This window comes from Dipodomys merriami, unplaced genomic scaffold, assembly GCF_024711535.1.
Source record: "Dipodomys merriami isolate MVZ:Mamm:240054 unplaced genomic scaffold, mDipMer1.0.p SCAF_22, whole genome shotgun sequence".
NCBI classification, from domain to species: Eukaryota; Metazoa; Chordata; class Mammalia; order Rodentia; family Heteromyidae; genus Dipodomys; species Dipodomys merriami.
In genome coordinates this window covers 7,932,571-7,952,852 of record NW_027203604.1, presented here as the reverse complement: position 1 = coordinate 7,952,852, position 20,282 = coordinate 7,932,571, and the positions used below count along the sequence as shown (strand labels likewise).

The 20,282-nt window shown below is 38.2% G+C and overlaps 1 protein-coding gene and 1 non-coding gene across 6 annotated transcripts in view; one reads left to right on the top strand and one right to left on the bottom strand.

Annotated features, from left to right (window-relative positions):
* Positions 1 to 2,991: 2,991 nt before the first annotated feature.
* Positions 2,992 to 20,282, bottom strand: part of Brd10 (bromodomain containing 10) — a 100,545-nt gene continuing 83,254 nt past the window's right edge. For 4 of the 5 annotated variants that reach the window (XM_070033246.1, XM_070033242.1, XM_070033243.1 and 1 more), the window contains 3 exons: positions 14,885 to 15,000; positions 8,692 to 8,879; positions 2,992 to 7,289 (listed from right to left, as the gene is read on the bottom strand). In XM_070033246.1, coding sequence (XP_069889347.1) covers positions 3,658 to 7,289; positions 8,692 to 8,879; positions 14,885 to 15,000 — 3,936 coding nt within the window. In that variant the 3' untranslated portion in view covers positions 2,992 to 3,657. The remainder of the gene's footprint in view (positions 7,290 to 8,691; positions 8,880 to 14,884; positions 15,001 to 20,282) is intronic. The other variant, XM_070033245.1, reaches the window with a different exon arrangement.
* Positions 10,148 to 10,216, top strand: Trnaa-ugc (transfer RNA alanine (anticodon UGC)). The gene has a single exon. It is a non-coding gene; the product is annotated as a tRNA-Ala (tRNA).

The following is a 20,282-nucleotide window of genomic DNA, read 5'->3' as shown; positions in this document are numbered from 1 at the left end:
AATAATTATAATTGTGAAGAGTACTATGTCTTTCTTGTTTAATCTATCTCCTCAATCTATGACTGACTGCAATATTATGCTACTGGTTAGAGTATGGCAAGGAGAAAGAATTACATGTCATTTGAACCTGTAACCAAATATTAAATCAGAGAGGACATCTGCAAAGATCTTGATATGTTCCAAGCTAAAAGAAAACTAGAATGCAGTCAATTGGAATAAAGTAAAAGCAGGCAGGGAAAGCCTGAAGTTTTGCATAGTACTGAGATTTGAGTTCAGTGCTTCTGTACCTGGCCCACCTCCAGGCCATGAGGAAACTTTTTTTTTTTTTTGTCGGTTATGGGGCTTGAACTCTGGGCCTGGGCACTGTCCCTCAGCTCTTCAGCTCAAGGCTAGCGTTCTACCATTGAGCCACAGTGCCACTTCCAGTTCGAGGAGACTTTAAAAAAAAAACTATTTTGTGGTTCTTGTCGTGGGGCTTGAATTTAGGGAATGGGCACATTTTTGCTAGACCACTTGAGCCACAGCTCCACTTCTGGCTTTTTGGTAGTTAATTGGAGATGAGTCTTCCTGGACTTTCCTGTCCAGGCTGGCTTTGAACTGTGATACTCAGATCATGCATCTTAAGTAGCAAGGATTATAGGTGTGTACCACCAATGCCTGGTAACCATGAAATTTTTAGGCTTCAATCTAAAGTTTCCCTAATTTACAGCTTTGGAGATTTTATTAGACTTTGGGATGAAGAGTTGGAAGAGGCCAGGTGCCAGTTGCTCACACCTGTAATCCTAATACTCAGGAGGCTAAGATGTAAGGATTGTAATTTGAAGTTTGCTTGGACAGATATGTCTGAGAGATTCTATCTCCAATTACCCAGTAAAATGCCAGATTGGAGGTATGACTCAAATGGCAGCATGCAGGTCATGGGTGAAAACGCTGAGTGTGAGGCTCTGAGTTAAAGCCCTAGTACACACTCCCCCCCCCCACCCCCCCCCTACACCCAGAGATTGGAAGATATTTTAATGGTTAATTAGATCCTTCACTAGGATTAAAGTTAGGTCTTAGATAATTCAGTAAATTATTTTCTGGAAGTTTAGAGAACTCTTTTGAGACCAAAGTTTGGTTTAAAAGCTGGGTATAGAAATATATTCATTGAGCACACAAAGTGCATTGTAACACAATGCACTTTACATATCATCCATATTCTGAGCTCCCAGTGTTTTTTTAAGCTAACAGGAAAAGGGGGAGTGTGAGCATATTGTAGACATGATTGACAAAGGTACTGTCTTAAAGAATAAAGATACTTTTTTGGGGGGCTGTTCCTGAACTTTTTTTTCCCCCAAGGCTAGCACTCCACTTCATGAGCCGTAGGTACTTTTGGGTTATTGTCAGTTAATTGGTGGTAAGACTCACAGACTTTCCTGCATGGGTTGGCTTCAAACAGCAATCCTCGTATCTCAGCCTCCTGAGCAGCTTGGATTACAGGTATAAGCCACTGGCAGTTGGCTTTAAAGATACATTTTGAAAAGCTGGATGGTGGGCATGCAGGAGGATCCTGAGGTCAGACTAGGCTACAGGGTAAGATCCTATCTTAACACGCCCACACACACCCACATACCATACACACAGTGCTCCACAACACATAAACCAAACCAAACCAAAATCCAGACACCACCACATACTTCCCTCTTACCAAAATTTTTGAGAGCTTTTTAGTATCTTTTCAGGAACACACACAATTCTTTCCACTTACCATTTCCAAAGCAATTATTAGGCCTATCCTTTTATACTGTAATTCTTTGTGGAAAGGTTTAACAATAACATTGTAAAAGGAATGTATATATAATCAGTATACCTCAAATAAGGTAATAAATATCCAATAAATAGAAAAGCTACCTTTTATTTAGAATGAGGCATATTCTGAATTACTACAAAAATCAAACAGAATTATCTGAGCCACAAAATTTGCTTTACAATGGAATTTAAGTAATCGCTTTGTAATTGGGATAAAACAAAAAAGAATAAGAAAGATAACTGATATTCACACTCACTTTTAATGCTAAACTACCAAAAAATTCATTTCCTTACATATAAGTCTGGAAAATCAAAACAATACACCCTAACTTAAAAATTAACTTATTTAGGGAAAGAAAAGTGAAGAGTAAAAGAGATTTCTTTATATATTTGCAGCTTCCTGTGAATCTAAAATTATTTTAAAATAAAAAGTTGGGCTGGGAGGGTGGCTCAGTGGTAGAGCGCTTGCCTTGCATGCCTGAGGCCCTGGGTTCGATTCCTCAGCACCATAAGCAAAAAGAAAAAAGCCAGAAGTGGTGCTGTGGCTCAAGTGGTAGAGCACTAGCCTTGAGCTGAAGAGCTGAGGGACAGCGCCCAGGCCCAGAGTTCAAGCCCCACGACCGGACCCCCCAAAAAAAATAATAATAAAATAAAAAGTTTTGTTGAGTGTGCGGTATATTTTTTCTAAACGCTATTCTAGAGGCTGATTCAGTAGGACCATGAGTTCAAGCCAGCCTAGCCTAAATAGCAAGACCCTGTCTGGAAAGAGCAAATAAGTTTTAAGAAACATATTAGAGGTACATTAACAGGTACAAAATATATTGGCTAGGAAAAAAATTCAATGTATAATTTGATAGTGGATTTTTAAAAAGTCAAACCATGAAATCTAGAATAAAAATTCTATATCTATTTTTAAAAATAGATGAAAAACCAGAGAAAAAATTCTGGAGCATTAAGCTCAAATACTGGCTCTACCACCTAATAGCTGGGTAGCACATAACTGCTTGAGTAATGTGAAAATCAAATGAGATTTTATGAAAGTAAATGTGAATTGTAAAACTGTACACAAATAGCATTATTAATACACATTTCCTAGCCTTAACACTCTTTTCTTTTTAAAAAAAGGCCTGTCTTAATTATATCATGCAATTTTTTCAATGAAACAAAAACACATTTTAAAAATGGCAAATTCAAACAAAGAAATACAGCAACTCAAGTTTATTACATGCAGATCCTTCTGCATTGTTGCTAACAGTTCACTGGTCCAAAATTACTAAAATACTTAAAAAACTATACATTATGTAAACAAAACATAAATAAGACAGCATAGTTCTTTGTACATATATTTAGTACAGCTTGTTAGGGATTTAGGAATATGTACAATTTTACACCATGGGCTGCATTTTCACAATGCATAAATATATATATTCTTTGTACAGAAACAAAAATAAGATTTTACTAATGACACAGAAAACTATATCATCAATACGCTGTAATAGTTCAAAAAAGAAATGTCGACTTAAGTGTGCAAAAGGCTAGCTTACTCTAGTCAAATTTGACTTTGTTCAATTTTTTATACAGACAAGTAAATCTTGACCATATATTTAAACAAAGAACTTCTGAAAAACATCCTCCTATCAATGAGTGAAATGGTATACACTTTTCCCTCTATACACTTTTCCCTCCCTAAAAAAAGAAAATCTTGCTGCAAGCTAAAGCACACACACACTCACACGCACGCACGCACACACGTACACATTCTCTCAACTATGTATAGAGTATGTTTTCAACAGATAATAAACAGTTAAAATTTTTCAAGGGAGTTAAAACAATGCCCCAATATTTAAAAACTGGCTCGTTTAGTCTAATTCAAGATGCAGCTGTGTCAGGTTTCTCTAAACCAGATGACTGAAAAGCAGGGAAGACAGAGGCAGGTTTTCGACTGGCAGATACAACAATTTGAGAGAGAGATGAAGACAATGAAGAAACCTTAGAGACTGGAGTATTTATGGTGTTCAAAATGGCTCCTTCTGGACTAACCAACAATTTTTTCACAGATGTGTCCAAAGGCAATACCGAAGTGCTACTTGGCAGTGGAGGATTACCAGCAGAAATGGCAGACACCAAAGATGTCTTAGCCAAAAGAGTAGCTGGAGGAGACTTAATAACTGAAGTCAATGACACTGCTGGTGCAGGAGGTGGAATAGAAATTTTAGCAGTTGTGTTTACAATTTGTGGTGTTGTATGTACTGTGGGAAGAGAACTCGCATTCCCAAGCGAGTTTATAATTTTTGTAGAGCTTCTTAGAGAATGTTTTACAGGTTGCCCACCCAAAGAATGGTTTGATCCTACTGTTACCTTCTGGGCAGGATTATCTACTGGTGTAGCCTGAATGCCTTGGCCACTGTTTAGAACCAAGGGAGGTCCATATTTTGGATTAGTAGATATAAGGAGAACATGGCTGCCAGCTCCAAGACCTTGTGGTGGGACAATAAACCGGGCTCCATTAATCATGATCTGAGTACCAGGTGCCAAAGGTGTACTGGTGTTGATAACTATTTTTTGCTGAATACAAGGTTCACTGAAGGCACCCCCTACCAGACTAGTTACATTTGATGGTGGTGTAGCAGTGTGAACAACAGAGCCACTTGGAGCACAATTGAAACTGGGGGTTGATTTTACTAAAGCAGGGGACATTTGGTGGTTTGGCAGAGAAGTAAAATTGGAAATATTAATGATTCTACCTGGACTTGGCGAAAGTGTTGACAATTCAGTTTGAGGTTTATTTGTGTTTCCATTTGTTGGCACTGTAGTTGAAGTCCCTGGTGACTGAAATGGGAGAGAAGTTCGAGATTGTCTTTTAGAAAGAGATACAGGATTTGTGGCTCCTGTTGCTGTTGCTGATTGTGGAACTGTGCTGATTATTTTTGAAGATGTAGTCACAGGTGAGGGCAAGGCAACAGTAACAGGAATTTGCAAAGCTGATGTTAAACATTTGGGAGTCAATGTTGGTTGTGTAGTTGAGATAAGAACAGAGGATGCAAGATGTCCTGTTTTCACAGTTGATATAGCCACAGTGTTTCCGAGATTTGATGTGGAAAGTCTATTTGACAAAATAGGCATAATTCTTGAAGAGGTATCATTTCCACTGACTAACACAGGAGGTTGTGTCCCAACTGCAGCAGAGGATGAGGTCACTGAAAGGGAACCCAAAGAAACATTTGCTCCTGTAACTGAAAACATGTTTACTGCTTTAGCTGCAGAAACCACTGATTCATTAACAGCGGGAATATTTTGACTCACAAAATTTGAGCTTAATGAAACTGAATTACCAGTTGTTGACAGTGGCAAAACATAGCCCTTGCTACTTTTCTCTTCTCCTTTCTGTGTTACACTTTGTAATATATTAATTGATGGTATAGCTGGTACATGGCCTGAAGGATTTACAATTGCTTGACCTATGTTTAGCCCAATTTTCACATCTTTTATTTGAGACACAGTTGGGGAGGAATTTATTTTTAATGGTGCTCCCACCGAAGATGGAATTAGTACTATCTGGGGTTGCTCTGGAGTCTTAATGTATGTTTTATTCAGGTGGGGAGAAAGACTTTGTTTCAATGGTTCTGCAACAATAGTTGAGGCGGAAGTGCCACTGGGAACTGGAGCATTAATAAAAACTAATTTCTGGGTTGAAATACCTGTAGAGGTTGGCGCAGGTTCCACATTAACTGTAGTTCCATTGCTAGAAGGAAGAACAGATGGAGCTGATACCAGCATAAGTTTCTGGACTGGAGTCCCACTAATCACATCTCCATTTATTGCTGCTGTTGCTTCTGATCTCATAATAGGGCAACTCTTTGTGATATAATCTACTTGCTGCTGTTTATTTGGAGTATGAATAGCATTTGCATTGGTTTGACCAAAACTTCCTGTTGATATGTTAATTACATTAACTGAACTATTTGTTGTTGATGGTAGTAGAGTGCTGGAAGAAACAGAGGATGACTTCAAGGGAGAAGAGGGTGTGGGTGAAGTCTTATTTATCAAACTACCAGTGCTGGAGGACTGGCCTAACATAGGTTTGAGATTTTTTCCCACAGATGGATTAAAGCCACAAGGAATGGAAACAGAAGTGGGTGTTTGGCTGCATTGTGGGAGACTAGATGTAGTAGTCATTCCAGCTATTTGTGAAAAAACTGATGATGATGAAGTTGATTTGGGCACCAGAAATGCCTGAAGCTGAGGAGCAAATGTGAAAACTGAGCCTGAAGATAAGCTGTTGGGGGAACTCTGATCTGGATTGGTCTGCACTTTTACAACTCCAGTGTTACCTCCCCGTGTCCTAACAAGAATTGACTGTGAATCTCTTATACACACAGTTTTCAGTTCCTGCTTTGCTTCAGTAGAGTCAGTAGTTTGTTGTGCAAAACAGGTGAGGGGATTACCAAGACTTGTAGATCCACTTAGTGTTGTTGCTGATAACAGAGGTTGAACTGTTGAGGAAATAGTAGGTGAAACAACAGGCTGGGGGAATGTGGCTGCTGAAACTGCATTCTTGGTTTTTCCTGCTTCACTCTGGCTAGTTTTAACTGGTGGTAATAATAAATTACTTACAGAGGTTTTAGGTGACAAAGGCTGTGGTCTAGCACTACTACTATTTGATGGAGGTGCAATTATCTTGTTAAAAACTGTGTTAGGCAGTTGGGCAGAAACAGTACTTGTTGAGGTGACAAGAACTGATGCTGAAGAAGCATTTGTACTTGCTGTTGCTGGGAAAGATGGGTAATGTTCTGTACCTTTTTGTTGGAGTGGTGATATTTCTTTTGCAACTGCTTTTCCTTCCTTGTGCTGAATCACAAAATTCTTAGGCAAAATAAGAACCTGTTGCATAATTTTTTCTCCTGTTTTAGGATCCATCACAGGTTGCATCTGAATTTTCACAGAGCTATTGTGAAGATCTATGGGCAACCACTGACCACAGGGCATTTTGTATACCATCTGTAAAGGACTTTTTGTACTGGATAGGCAGGTTAATGCTGGCTTCATGGGGCTTGCTTCTGGAGGAGACACAACTGGCTTTTCCACAGCAGGAGCACTTCTACCTGTAGAAGGGGGCAGTTGATTTGTTAAGGTCACTTTGTTCCCAATATTCTTTGCAAGCAATGCCTGAATGGGCTTGGTCCCTTTTTGGAGAGTAGACACTGGTACTGAATCCACTGAGGCAAGTGACTCTGGAAATGGTAGCTCTATATGCTTTGATTCATTCAAACAGTCAATCTGCATATCACCTTCTAAACTTTCAATTGTTGTTTCACTTGTGCTTAACTTTGCCTTCTTCCTTGGGGAAAGCTCTTTTGTGCTATCATCCGGATAATTAGTTTGTTTGGACTGTCGTTTAAGTGTTTTAGGCAGTGTCCTCAGTACATCCTTAGAAGGCAATTCCTTTTTCAACAGTTTGCTTCTGGCCATAGGAAAATCAATTTCTGACAATTTCATATCATCTGAAAATTATAAAACAAGTATTTGTTTACAGAAAACACTGGTTGAATAGTAATAACCAATAATTAAAGCAAGTCAATCTTTCAGCTGTCAATTTATCAAGAAATTTAGTGTTGGGTGATTCAAAAGCTTCAGCACCACCTATGGAAATAAAAGTAACTTGACCTTTGACTAGAGCAACCAATTATTTTCTAATTCTGTTGCCAATATAAATGCAAAAGGAAACTTATTATCTGAGTTCTGAGGATAGAGGTTCAAAGCCAGCCCGGGCAGGAAAGTCCATGAAACTCTTACCTCCAATAAACCACTAGAAAACTGGAAGTGGCGCTGTGGCTCAAGTGGTAGAGCTCTCCCCTTGAGCTGAAGAGCGCAGGGACAGTGCCCAAGCCCAGAGTTCAAGCCCCACAACCGACAAAAAAAAAAAAAAAAAAAAAAAAAAGATACTTAAGCTAACAAGTAGGGCTCAGAGTTTAATTTGGGAAGGAATCTATTTGACTGTTTTCTTCCTCTTGATAGGAAAATCTTGACACCAAAGACAGTTCTGGCTGGAGGTGTGGCTCAAGTGGTAGAGAAACAGCAGTGAATGAGCAACTCAATGAAAGCACCAGGCCCTGAATTCAATCCCAGTAAAGAGAAAAAGGAAAGGAGAGGGAGAGGGAAAGGGAGAGAAAAGAGGAGGAGGAGAAAAGGGAGATGGGGAGGAGGAAGGGGAAGGGAAAAGGAGAGGAACAGAGAGTTCTTCATTCTATTCTGTTTTTAGAGACTCTCAAGGATAAAAAATGTCTTTTTCTAATGTTTATCCTTCTAGTAAAAAAATCTGTGATCCTAACAAACTGGGTTGAGAAGTTATATTTTTATAATTCAAGCAATGAAAAACTGTTGGTATATTCTTAACCATAAACTTTTATACTAACTTTTCATATAACTAAAGAAAGCCATTAAACTAGATTTATGCAATTAATGGATGAGTTACATGTAGTCTGACCCAGACACCTATCCTTAATAAAATGATGTATTTCCTCTGGTCTCATTAGGCCACCAATCTTGGTCATTTAAAAAATGACAAACTTCACAGGATTAGACTTTCCAAATTCCAAACTTCAGAAATAGGACTTCAAAACTAGTAATAAAAAAAGAAGAGAATGAAATAATTTCAAAGGAGTAACAGATTAAGGTTATATGGTATGTGATAAGCAATGACATACCTATAGTTTAGAGTTAGTCGTTGGCTCCAGAAAGTCTTAGAAATAGAATAGTGTCTCCCAAGAAATTTCTCCTAAGGACATGGACAGTACTTCTTTAAAACATATCTGATTTCTCAAATCAGATTATCTTTTGCTTCCATAATAACAACAACAACAAAGCTATCTTTAGTATTGCTTTTTAAAAACTTTTAATGCCTACCTGAATCAAAGTGATCTTTCTCCAGGATATCTAGAGGTTCTGTTGAGTCTATAGACCTATTGATTTCTACTTTAGGAGATTCTTTCCCAGGATCTCCTTCACATTCTTCAGTAGTCCACAGCTCTCGAGAAAATTTATCATGATCAGGTTGTCTTCTGAAATCATCATAGTCTTTCTTTAGGCGACTCCTAAAATAAAATACCCAATATAACTCATAATACATCTGTATTAAACTCCCTGTTAGCATTTTAAATTCAACATTAAAATATTTTCAATTGACACTAAAATTAGGTTTGCATCTTTTTTGGTTTATTTTACAATATTTTATATGTATGACTTATTTATTCTGATTATTTTGGAGAAAGAATTTCACAAACTTTCTTGCTCAGGCTGGCTTCAATCATGATTTTCTGGATCTCATCCTCCTAAGTAGCTGGGATTATAGGTATGAGCCACTGGTACCTAGCCTATTTTTGTTTTTAACATTTTTGGTGGTACTCTGGTTTCAATGAAGGGTCTTGCACTTGCGAGACAGGTACTCTACCACATTCCACCCTCTTTTGCATTTTTTCCCTGTGTTTTACAAGGCCAGTCTCAGACTGAATCTCCTATCCATAGCCTTCAGTGTAGATGGGAAGACAGGTGTGTATCACCGAACTTGGCTTATTGATGAGATGGTGCCTTGCTAACTTTTTGCCCAGGCTAGCCTCAAACTGTGAGTACTTCCTGAGTAGTGAAATTACAGGTGAGAACTATCATAATTAACACTTTTTTTGTTACAAGGTCTCACTATGAGGCTGAGGCTGGCCTTGAACTTACTATGTAGGCCAGGCTGGCCTTGAACTAGTGATTTTTCTGCCTTTTCTCTTAGAGTGCTAGGATTACTGGCATGTGCAACCATATATACCCATCTTAATGTACGTAAGATGCATATTAGTTCAGTCTTACCAGTGATCAAGAAGACAAATCCTATTTCTTTTTTTAATTGTGAAAATACTGTACAGAGGGGTTACAATTACATGGGCAAGATAATGAGTACATTTCTTATCAAGCATTGTAGCCTCCTCCTTTGTTTCCCCTTCCCATTCCATCCTCCCCGCCCGCCTCCCATCCTCCCTCCCCCCTGCCCCCACCAGCACCAAAGTTGTAAAGTTCATGACAAATCCTATTTCTAAGAAATAGAAAAGATTATCTGCAAATTTCTGAATAAAATTAGGACATATCTATCACCTATTTGTCTTTCTAAGGTTATTAGATTTATTAAGAGGGAGAAAGGTAAATTTTGGTAGTTTCATTGACTAATGGATTTGAGATAGTCTCTAAACACTTTTTTAATTATTGTTATTATAAAAGTGATGTACAGAGGAGTTAAAGTGACATGAAATAGTATTAAAATAATTAATTTTAGCATAGTTTAGATCATTTTTAAAAGCTAATTAAGAAATTTAAGGGGCTGGGGAGGTGGCTCAGTGGTAGAGCGCTTGCCTTGCATGCATGAGGCCCTGGGTTCGATTCCCCAGCACCACATAAGCAAAAAGAAAAAAGCCGGAAGTGGAGCTGTGGCTCAAGTGGTAGAGCGCTAGCCTTGAGCTAAAAGAGCTGAGGGACAGCGCCCAGGCCCAGAGTTCAGGCCCCACGACTGGACCCCCCCCCAAAAAAGAAGAAATTTAAGAAAAATATTGATTATTTGAACAATAAACATTGTCATAGATATATCCATCACTTAATCCTGGCATATAATTTTTTAGCAGAGCTAAAAAATAATTACTCTCTGAAACTTTCACAGAAATCTTAGCAATGTTTCTGAGAAATTATGGAGAGATGGAGACATTTCTAAATGATTAGTTGCTATTTTGGGGATCTCTTATAATTCCTTTTGCTTTCAACTAAATTTCTATTTTACCTAAACTTTTACTGTTTGTCTGTTAAAAAAAAAAATCTGTAATAGTCAGGCATTGGTGGCTTATGCCTGTAATCCTAGCTACTGAGGAGGCTGAGATCTGAGGAATGTGGTTTGAAGCAAGTCCAGGCAGGAAAGTCTATGAAACTCTTATCTCCAATTAGCCACCAAAAAAGCTGGAAGTGGAGCTGTGGTTCAAATGGTAGAGCGCTAGCCTTGAGAAAAAGAGAAAACAAAAAACCCTCAGGAAATGGCATCCTCTCACTCCCCCTCCAGAAAAATCTGAACATACATTTTCCAATTTATTTTTACTATTCTTATTTTGTGCATATTGGAGTTTAAGTACTTCTTAAATTTACTATTTGTAAAACTTTAGGCAAATGCCTTAATCTTTCTGGAACATGAGTTTACTTATTTATAGAATGGGGATAACAACAGTATTCACTTCATAGTTTGTGTGGAACATATTCAAAAAGTGTTACTTAATTACTTGTTTTAAATGATTGCTTGGAGATTTTGTGGGGCTGTGAGGTGCTGGCAGAAGCTAGCAAAGGGTAGCTGGAAGATTCAATCTATAAGCCAGCCCAGGCAGGAAAGTCCATGAGACTCCTATCTCCAATTAACCACCAGAAAACTGGAAGTGGTGCTGTGGCTCAAAGTGGTAGAGCACTATCCTTGAGCTGAAGACCCGAGGGACAGTGCCCAGGCCAGAGCTGAAGCCTCACAACTGACCAAAAAAAAGAAAAAAAGACTCAATCTGTAAGGTAAGAAAGAGAGGCATTTATGTGGGGGCAGCATGGAGCTCTCTTTGTGCTCAGTTACTAGGTACTCCTTTCTTTCTTTATGGCACTGGGTTTTGAACTCAGAATGTTGTGCTGGACAGGTAAAGTGCCATATATGCCTCCAGATAGTGTAAGTAATGTCTCTAATCCCATTTATTTTTTAAATAGAGCTCACATTTGGCATGGACTGGATTTGAACAATTACACTTCTAACGTAACTGGGTAACAGGTACATACCACTGTGCCAATTGTCTTATTGGTTGAGTTAGAGTCTCACAAACTTTTTGCCTGGCTCACTTTGAACTTCATTTCTCTTGATCTCTGCCTGTAGCTAGGAATTATAGGCCTGAACCACTTTTCTAGCTTTGATTGCTTCTTATTTCATGGCATATAATAGCAACTTAAAGAGAATTTCAAGGTTCACATCTTATCTGCAAGGTATTTTCATTTGCATTCATATCTAGCTAATACTTCTAATTATGTTCATCCTTTTGTCTAGTCAAGGTACCACTGTGCCAAACATTTCTTCTTCATCTAGTCCACTTACTATCATTCAGATAATTTTCATAAGTAACAAAATACGGTATTTGTAAGAAGCAAGACTAATTTTTGTTGTTTTTGTTAGTTGTGGGGCTTGAACTCTGGGCCTGGGTGCTGTCCCTCAGCTCTTCAGCTCAAGGCTAGTGCTCTACCACTTGTGCCACAGTGCCACTTCCGGTTTTCTGTTGGTTAATTGGAGATAAGAGTCTCACGGACTTTCCTGCCTGGGCTGGCTTTGAACCTTGATCATCAGATCTCAGCAGGCATGAGCCACCGGCACCTGACAAGACTAACTTTTAACACTTTAAACTATATATTGAAATATTTAGTTAATAAAAACCATAAGCCAGTGCTGGTGGCTCACACCTGCCTGCTCTGGCAGGAAAGTCCCTGTGAGACTCTTATCTCTCTAATTAACCTCCAGAAAACCGGAAGTAGAGCTGTGGCTCAAAGTGGTAGAGCACTAGCCTTGAGTGAAAGAACTAAGGGATAGCACCTAGGCCCTGAGTTCAAGCCCCATGACTGACAAAAACAAAACAAAAAACTGTAACAACTACCAGAATAACTTTTCTTAACTCCAACTTGTCCTTTAGGTGTTACCCCATTTTTGTACTCTACAGCAAAACACCATACAAGGTTCTTCAAGCCAGGCATTGGTGGCTCACACAGTTAATCCTAGCTACTCAGGAAGCCTAGATCTGGGGCTGGTGGTTTGAAACCATCTTGGGCAGAAAAGTCGGTGAGACTCTTATCTCCAATTAGAGCACTAGCCCTGAACAAAAGAGCTCAGGAACAGTGCCCAGGCTTGTAGTTCAAGCCCTACAACCACTAAAAAAAAAAAAAAAAAAAAAGGTTCTTCAATTTTCTCCTAATCTCTTGAACAGATTCTTAAGACTTTTACCCACTTTCTGTTATAAATTCTTTTTTTTTGGGGGGGGGGCTGGTCGTGGGGCCTGAACTCTGGGCCTAGGCGCTGTCCCTCAGCTCTTCAGCTCAAGGCTAGCACTCTACCACTTGAGCCACAGCACCACTTCCAGCTTTTTTCTTTTTGTTTATGTGGTGCTGAGGAATCAAACCCAGAGCCTCATGCATGCAAGGCAAGCGCTCTACCACTGAGCCACCTTCCCAGCCCCCTGTTATGAATTCTTATTCCTAATCTTCCTCAACACATCATCAATAGTCTTCCTTTTCTTAAAAAGTTATCTATTTATTGTGTTAGTTTACTATTTATTTTGTTTTATTAATCTAATCTAATCTATCTATCTATCTATCTATCTAGTCAGGGCCATCAGCTCTCAAATGGTTTTGTTGCTTCAGGCTGGCACTCTACCACTTGAACCACACCTCTACTTCTAGCTTTTTGATGATTAATTGCAGATAAGAGTCTCAGGGACTTTTCTGTCTGGATGGCTTCAAACTGAAATTCTTACATGCCAGCCTTCTGAGTAGCTAGAAAACAGGAGTGAGCCATCAGTGGGTGATCTGAAACTTTTTTAAGTAACAAAATATTTATTTTGTTGTTATGAAATTAAAAACTGTAGACAAGTTTATATGTAGTTGCAAAGCAGGTGGATACATAGGTTATTGTAATTTTCAAAGACAATATAACCAATGTCTAAATAAACTTTTTGAAACAAACTTAGTTTTTACTACAGCAGTTTCATTTTCTTTTTCTAAATGCATTAGTATAATTTTGTAAAATAAATTTCTAACAGCAAAGTGATTAAAGTTTAATGATCACGGCATATTGCTACTTTTACACATACACTATGAAGTAGGAATGGCATTTCCCAAGTATCAATATGGAACTGTTTCTAAACTGCCTCTTTTGGAGGAAACAGGAAAGAAAAGAAATATTGTTCTAGACATGTTTAAAGGAAGCAAGGAATGAATAGGTATAATTATGGTAAGTTCAACTGGCACTGTTCATTTCAAAGATTTTTTTTGCTTTACTTTGGAAAACTTAAAAATTATGGAATAACTCAAAAGAACTAAGATGCATTACTAATGTGAACTCTTTTAAACTAAAAACAATAGATTAAGTATATTTTATATTATAACACTATTGCTGTGATGAACAGCTAGAGTTGAGTGCTTTAACATCTAAGTGTGGTGATGTAGCTCCGCGAGAGAATGTTTGTCTAGCATGTGCAAAATCCTGGGTTGAATACCTTGCTCTGTGAATAAATAAACAACAATGAAAAGATAAAGACTACATCTTTCTCTATGTGAAACCTTTCAGTACTGCTCAATGTAAAAGCCAAACTTTTCAGGGGCTGGGAAGGTGGCTCAGTGGTAGAGTGCTTGCCTTGCATGCCTGAGGCCCTGGGTTCAATTCCTCAGCACCACATAAGCAAAAGGAAAAAAAGCCGGAAGTGGCACTGTGGCTCAAGTGGTAGAGCGCTAGCCTTGAGCTAGCACCTAGGCCCACAGTTCAGGCCCCACAATTGGACCCCCCCAAAAAAAGAAGCCAAACTTTTCAAAGTCCTATATGACCTGAATGTCTTTCATTTTACCTCTGTGATTCTTGTCTTTCTCATTTACGCTGCTTTGAGTTAATTTGCCTCTTTGTATTTCTCCAAAAAACAAACCAAGAAACAAACAAACAAAACAACAGATATCCCAACTTTACAAACTACCCACTTTCTAGTCTCTGCTTTTCCCTCAGATTATCCACAGGGCTATCTCCCTCATTTCTATGAAGAGTAATCTTCATCCTCTCCAAATCAGGCCTTTCCTATCCCTTCAGCCTTTATCACATTTGAGTTTGTATGTTTCTTCCATTAGAATATAAGTCACAGAGAAGAGGGTTGGTTTAATCAACACTGTTTTCCGCGATTTGAGGAAGTATCATGCAGTGGATACTCAAAAATATCTGCAGAATTACAAATGAATGGAAAAGTGTATCTTTCCCCAAACCATCAATTAAGAGCTCTAGAATAAGTAAAACTGATCATAAAGCTTTAATTACCTGTTTCTTTGAAAAGCCTTCATTAACTTTGGTTCCCATGGTAATAATTCATTTAAAAGACGTATCAATGTACTATGCAATTCTTTTACAGCTTGTCTCCGATGATACCATTTGCCCTAGGAACACAATATTTTAAAGTGAATCCCTTAGATTCCATCTAAAAGTCAACATCAAGCTTTATCTGCTCAGTAAAAAGTGCCAATAACCAGTTAAAATTAATTCTTCCACAAATGCTTGCAGAAAGGGGAGAAATACACCTTGTTTTATTTTATTTATTTACTTAATTTGGTGCCGGTCTTGGTGCTTGAACTCAGGGAGTAAGCACCATAAGTTTTTTTTGTTGTTGGTTTTTTTTTTTTTTGTCGGCCGTGGGCCTTGAACTCTGGGCCTTAGCGCTGTCCCTCAGCTCTTCAGCTCAAGGCGAGCGCCCTACCACTTGAGCTACAGCGCCACTTCCTTGCAGCACCACGAGTTTTTGTGATCTTGGATAACACACTACATCTTGAGACACAGTTCCACTTACGGCTTTTTTTTTTTTTTTTGGTCGGTTTTGGGGCTTGAACCCTGGGACTGGATGCTGTCCCTGCGCTCTTCAAATCAAAGCTTTACCACTTGGGCCACAGCACCACTTAGGGTTTTCTGGTGGGTAATTGGAGATAAGAACCTCAAGGACTTTCCTGCCCTGGCTGGCTCTGAACCATGACTCTGATCTTAGCCTCCTGAGTAGCTAAGATTATAGGCATAAGCCACTGATGCCCAGTTCCACTTATGGCTTTTTGGTGGTTAACTGAAGATAAAAGTCTCAGAGACTTTCCTCCCTAGGCCGGTTTTGAACCTCAGTCCTCAGCAATCAGCCTCCTGAGTAGCTAGGATTACAAGTGGAAACCACCAGCACCTGGCAGTAAATCTTATATGTTTAACAATATCTGATTCTATAGGAGAAATCTCATTTTATCCAACCAGGTGACAAATATTTAAATGTTTAATTATGTCATAATAAAAATTTTAATAAATAATTAACCACATACATGCAAAGATCCCTGGGGTTGATTCCCATTGACAAATGAACCCAAACCCCATAAAAATACATTAACATGAACTCATCAAATAAGCAAAGTACACTTACATAAACTAATCAATTAAGCTCATTTAGCAAAGTTTTGGTAATCTTCCCAAAGAGTAAGGAAAAAGGTAAGAAAAGCTAGGCTTATCTCTAAAAACTAAAATTTTCCATATTTCTTAGAATATTTCAATTTAAATAGTTTATAGCACAGAAAAGCAATCAAAACACTCAATTGTTTTAAAAATTACAATACAACACTAATAGTTAATTATTACTGATGCCTCTTCCATTTGCTAAGTGTTATTCTAGGTATTTTACATCTTTCTCTCTCCCTGCCTGGCATTTATGAGAACCCTTCTGAGGTGTGTGTACTGCTTTTTGAAAGGTTCAGAGAAGAGTTAATCTTGTTTAAGGTCTACCACTTGAACTTGTATCTGGTTCTAATGTTCAAGTTCTAAGAACTACATTGTTACCTCTTAAACACGATACTACATAAATTTAGTATGATGCAGATTATAAGAAACCTCTAAAGATATACCTCACCTCATCACTATACATAAAATTATTTGAATAATGAAAGAACAAATTCATAGCAGTTTAAGCCAACCCTTGTTTTCTTATAATATCAATGTATAGCTATCATTACTGTAATCTACTTACTGTTACATTACTATGTTGTATATTTTGTACAAGCTTTGGGATTCAATTCATATACCATATATACTGTTTTAACAAAAAACACAATTATGTATGTGATAACTCACATTTAACATGCATAACATTAGACTTCATCCTATAAGCAATGGTTAAGGGAGTCAACCTGCCATATCCATAAACTAAGGCAGGAAAATTATTGTCTTAAGGAGCAAAAAGCACATCTTAAAGGTATTTACATGAATTTCCCAATTTTATATATGTGAAACCTTCAATATTTCAAATGGAAATTTCAATCACATATAAGCTTAACTGGTTATTAGTACAACTCTACCAGAAAGGTTTTTGTGCTTTAAATCAGCAGAATGTTTATACATAAAAGCTATGTTTCTATCTCTGAAGGTTTTTTTTTTTGAAACCAAGGTGAATTCTTTATTAAAAGTAGGAAGCTGTGGGAGTATATATTCACATGCTTACAATGGATATGAAACTTATACTTACAAATTCTTGTCTTAGTGGAATGACAAATCATAGAAGGAAAGTCCTAAAACGGGCTTTCTTTTTAAGTGTTGTAGAATGAATACAGGACTCTAACAAAAAGTTATGCCTTAAAAGTTTATTTTCTCAAAAAAAATTATGAGATGATACTTATTCTATTTTTTTGGTCCGTCCTGGGGTTTGAACTCAGGGCCTAGACACTATCTCTGAGCTTTTTTGCTCAAGGATAGTACTCTATTACTTGAGCCACAGTTCCATTTCCAGCTTTTTGAGGATAACTGGAGATACGAGTTTTATGGATTTTCCTGCTCTGGCTGGCTTTGACCTTGATTCTCTGATCTCAGCCTCCTGAGTAGCTAGGATTACAGGGTTGAGTCACCAGTGCTTGGAAAATACTTACTCTAACCTACAAAAACCTAACCAATAACCTAAAACACAATGAAACTGAAAAATAACTTTTGTATAGACAAAGCAAACTTGAATTAAGACAAAAAGGCAGTTAGATTATAGATACCCTATACCCTTTGTGGAATGATTTAGGGTTTGTTTCAATAAATAATAAGAAATAGGAAGGTTTCCTTTCACCCCATCCCCCACCCCGACTTTTAGTAAGGCATATTAACAACATTGCATTTTCTACTTTTTAGCTATCTGGTTCAAAAATGAAATAGGGAGACTGAAAGCAAACTTTTCCAACTAAAGACAGAAGAAAAAAAAAAGGTATGGAGGACAGAGGTAAAGAGAATACCCTCTCTGTAACAGAACTAATTAGAATGAGGAAAGACCAGTGAGCACAAGGCACACTGAATTTCTCAGAAGGTTACAAGAAGAAAAAGATGATCACTGTAGAGGTAACTGGATTGTATGCTTGCTTCTTGATTAATACGGGGATGATGAGATGAGGAATGCAGACCTTAGGTAGATGAGAAGCAGGAAGACTAGACTGTGGAATTGAACACTATTAAGACATCACTCGAGTTGCTAAATCACACAATTAATGTAGAAAAGGATTCCAAAAGGATTGGGAAGAATTTGTTTACCTTTGGAGATGACTTCAATTTTTGTTTTTATTTTGTTTTGTTTTGGTGGTAGTAGATGTTTTAACTCAAGACTTTGTGCTTAAAAAACAGGTGCTTTCTCCTGGAGTCATGCCAATTTTTGAGATAGAGTCTTGCTTTTCGCTTTGGCCAGAACAGCTTTCCTTTTATTTGGTTTTCTGCCATAGCTTGGCTTGCAGGGTGTGGCACCATGCTCAGCTTTTAATTTTTTTGTTGTTTAGGGAAAAAGAAGGGGTCTTAAAACTTAAAAACTTCATTTTGCTCTTGCGGCCTTAGAACCATGACTTTCTGTGTCCAGCAATTGGTTAAATTGGGGTCTCATGAACTTTTTGACTAGGCTGACTTTGAACCATGATCCTCCCAATCTCTGTCTCTTGAGTAGTTAGCTAGGATTTCAGGCATGAATTACTGGCACTCAGTACTCGATTATTAATTTTTAATTAATTAAACAGCTACAAAATGTACTACTGAACTAGTAGATTGCATAGAAGGAACTTAAATGTTAATCAGAGGGTAGACTAATTTCATGTATCCTCTGATGTGTTTTGGTTTATATATTTTGTAAGTGTCCTCCCTTTCCTTCTTCCCTTCCCTTTCTCCTCTTTTTTCCTTTATTTTTTGTTTTTGGTAGTATTGGTGATTTAACTGAAGCCCTCATGCCTGCTAGGCAGATGCTTTACTACTTTAGTCAGACCTCCAGGACCTTTTTTTCATTGGTTGTTTTCAAGATAGGGCCTCACCTTGTATGCCTGGGCTGTGATCCATGTCAGTGTGGATGGTAGCATATACTACTGTGCCCAGGGATTGGTTAGAATGGAGTTTCCCATCTTTTTACATAGGCTGGCCTTGGGCCATGATTCTCCCTGATAATCTGCATCCCAATTAGCTAGGATTGAGCTACTGTACCTGTCTGGCCTCTTCCCTGTATTTATGTCCTTAGAGTAGTAATGGTAGGGTATTTCATTTATAATTTCTGTATTTGATAAATGAGAAAAATAGTTTATTACTTTCATAATGTTATAGAAAGTAAAGTTTGATCAAAATTTTCTCATTTAGAACACACATCAAAATGAGGCAATGATCTTAACAAAATGACACAATGATCTTAACAAGGGGTATTCCTATACCATAACATCAGTTACATGAATCTATAGTTTTTATATTGCCTAAAAAGCAGGCACAGGCTTAAAAAAATTGAAAATAACTGCATTGGGATTGGTATTTGTGGCCAATAAAACTGCTATTTCATGTGCTCTTTGGCCAAAACATACTGCTTACAATCCAAATAAATTAAAATAATGAAAATGTTCCTTTCTACTCCGTGGTGATCTCAGAGTTTCATAGTATATAATGGAACCAATGCAAAGATAAAAATATTTATTAAGCTGAGAGTAGATTAAGCTCATACCTGTAATCCTAGCTACTCAAGAGGCTGAGATGTGAGGATTGCAGTTCAAAGCCAGCCAGGGAAAGTCTATGACTCTCTCTCTCTCTCTCTCTCTCTCTCTCTCTCTCTCTCTCTCTCTCTCTCTCTCTCTCTGACAGCCCTAGGGCTTGAACTTAGGGCCAGGGTACTGGGTACTATCCCTGAGCTGCTTTTGCTCAAGGCTAGACTCCACCACTTGAGTCACAGTGCCACTTCCAGTTTTTTCTGTTTATGTGCTACTGAGGAGTTGAACCCAGGGCTTCATGTATGCAAGGCAAGCACTATACCACTAAGCCACATTCCCAGCTTCTATGAGACTCTCATGTCCAAATAACCACCACCAGAAAACCAGAAGTGGAGTTATGGCTTAAAAGTGGTAAGAGTGGGGTTGGAAAGGTGGCTCAGTGGTAGCGCGCTTGCCTTGCATGCCTGAGGCCCTGAGTTCGATTCCTCAGCACCACATAAGCAAAAAGAAAAAAGCCAGAAGTGGCGCTGTGGCTCAAGTGGTAGAGCGCTAGCCTTGAGCTGAAAGAGCTGAGGGACAGTGCCCAAGCCCAGAGTTCAGGCCCCACGACCAGACCCTCCCCCCCCCAAAAAAAAAAGAAAAGTGGTAAGAGTGCTAGCCTTGAGTGAAAAAAAAAAAAAAAAAAGCTCAGGAATAGTGCTCAGGCCCTGAGTTCAAGCCTTATGGCCAACAAA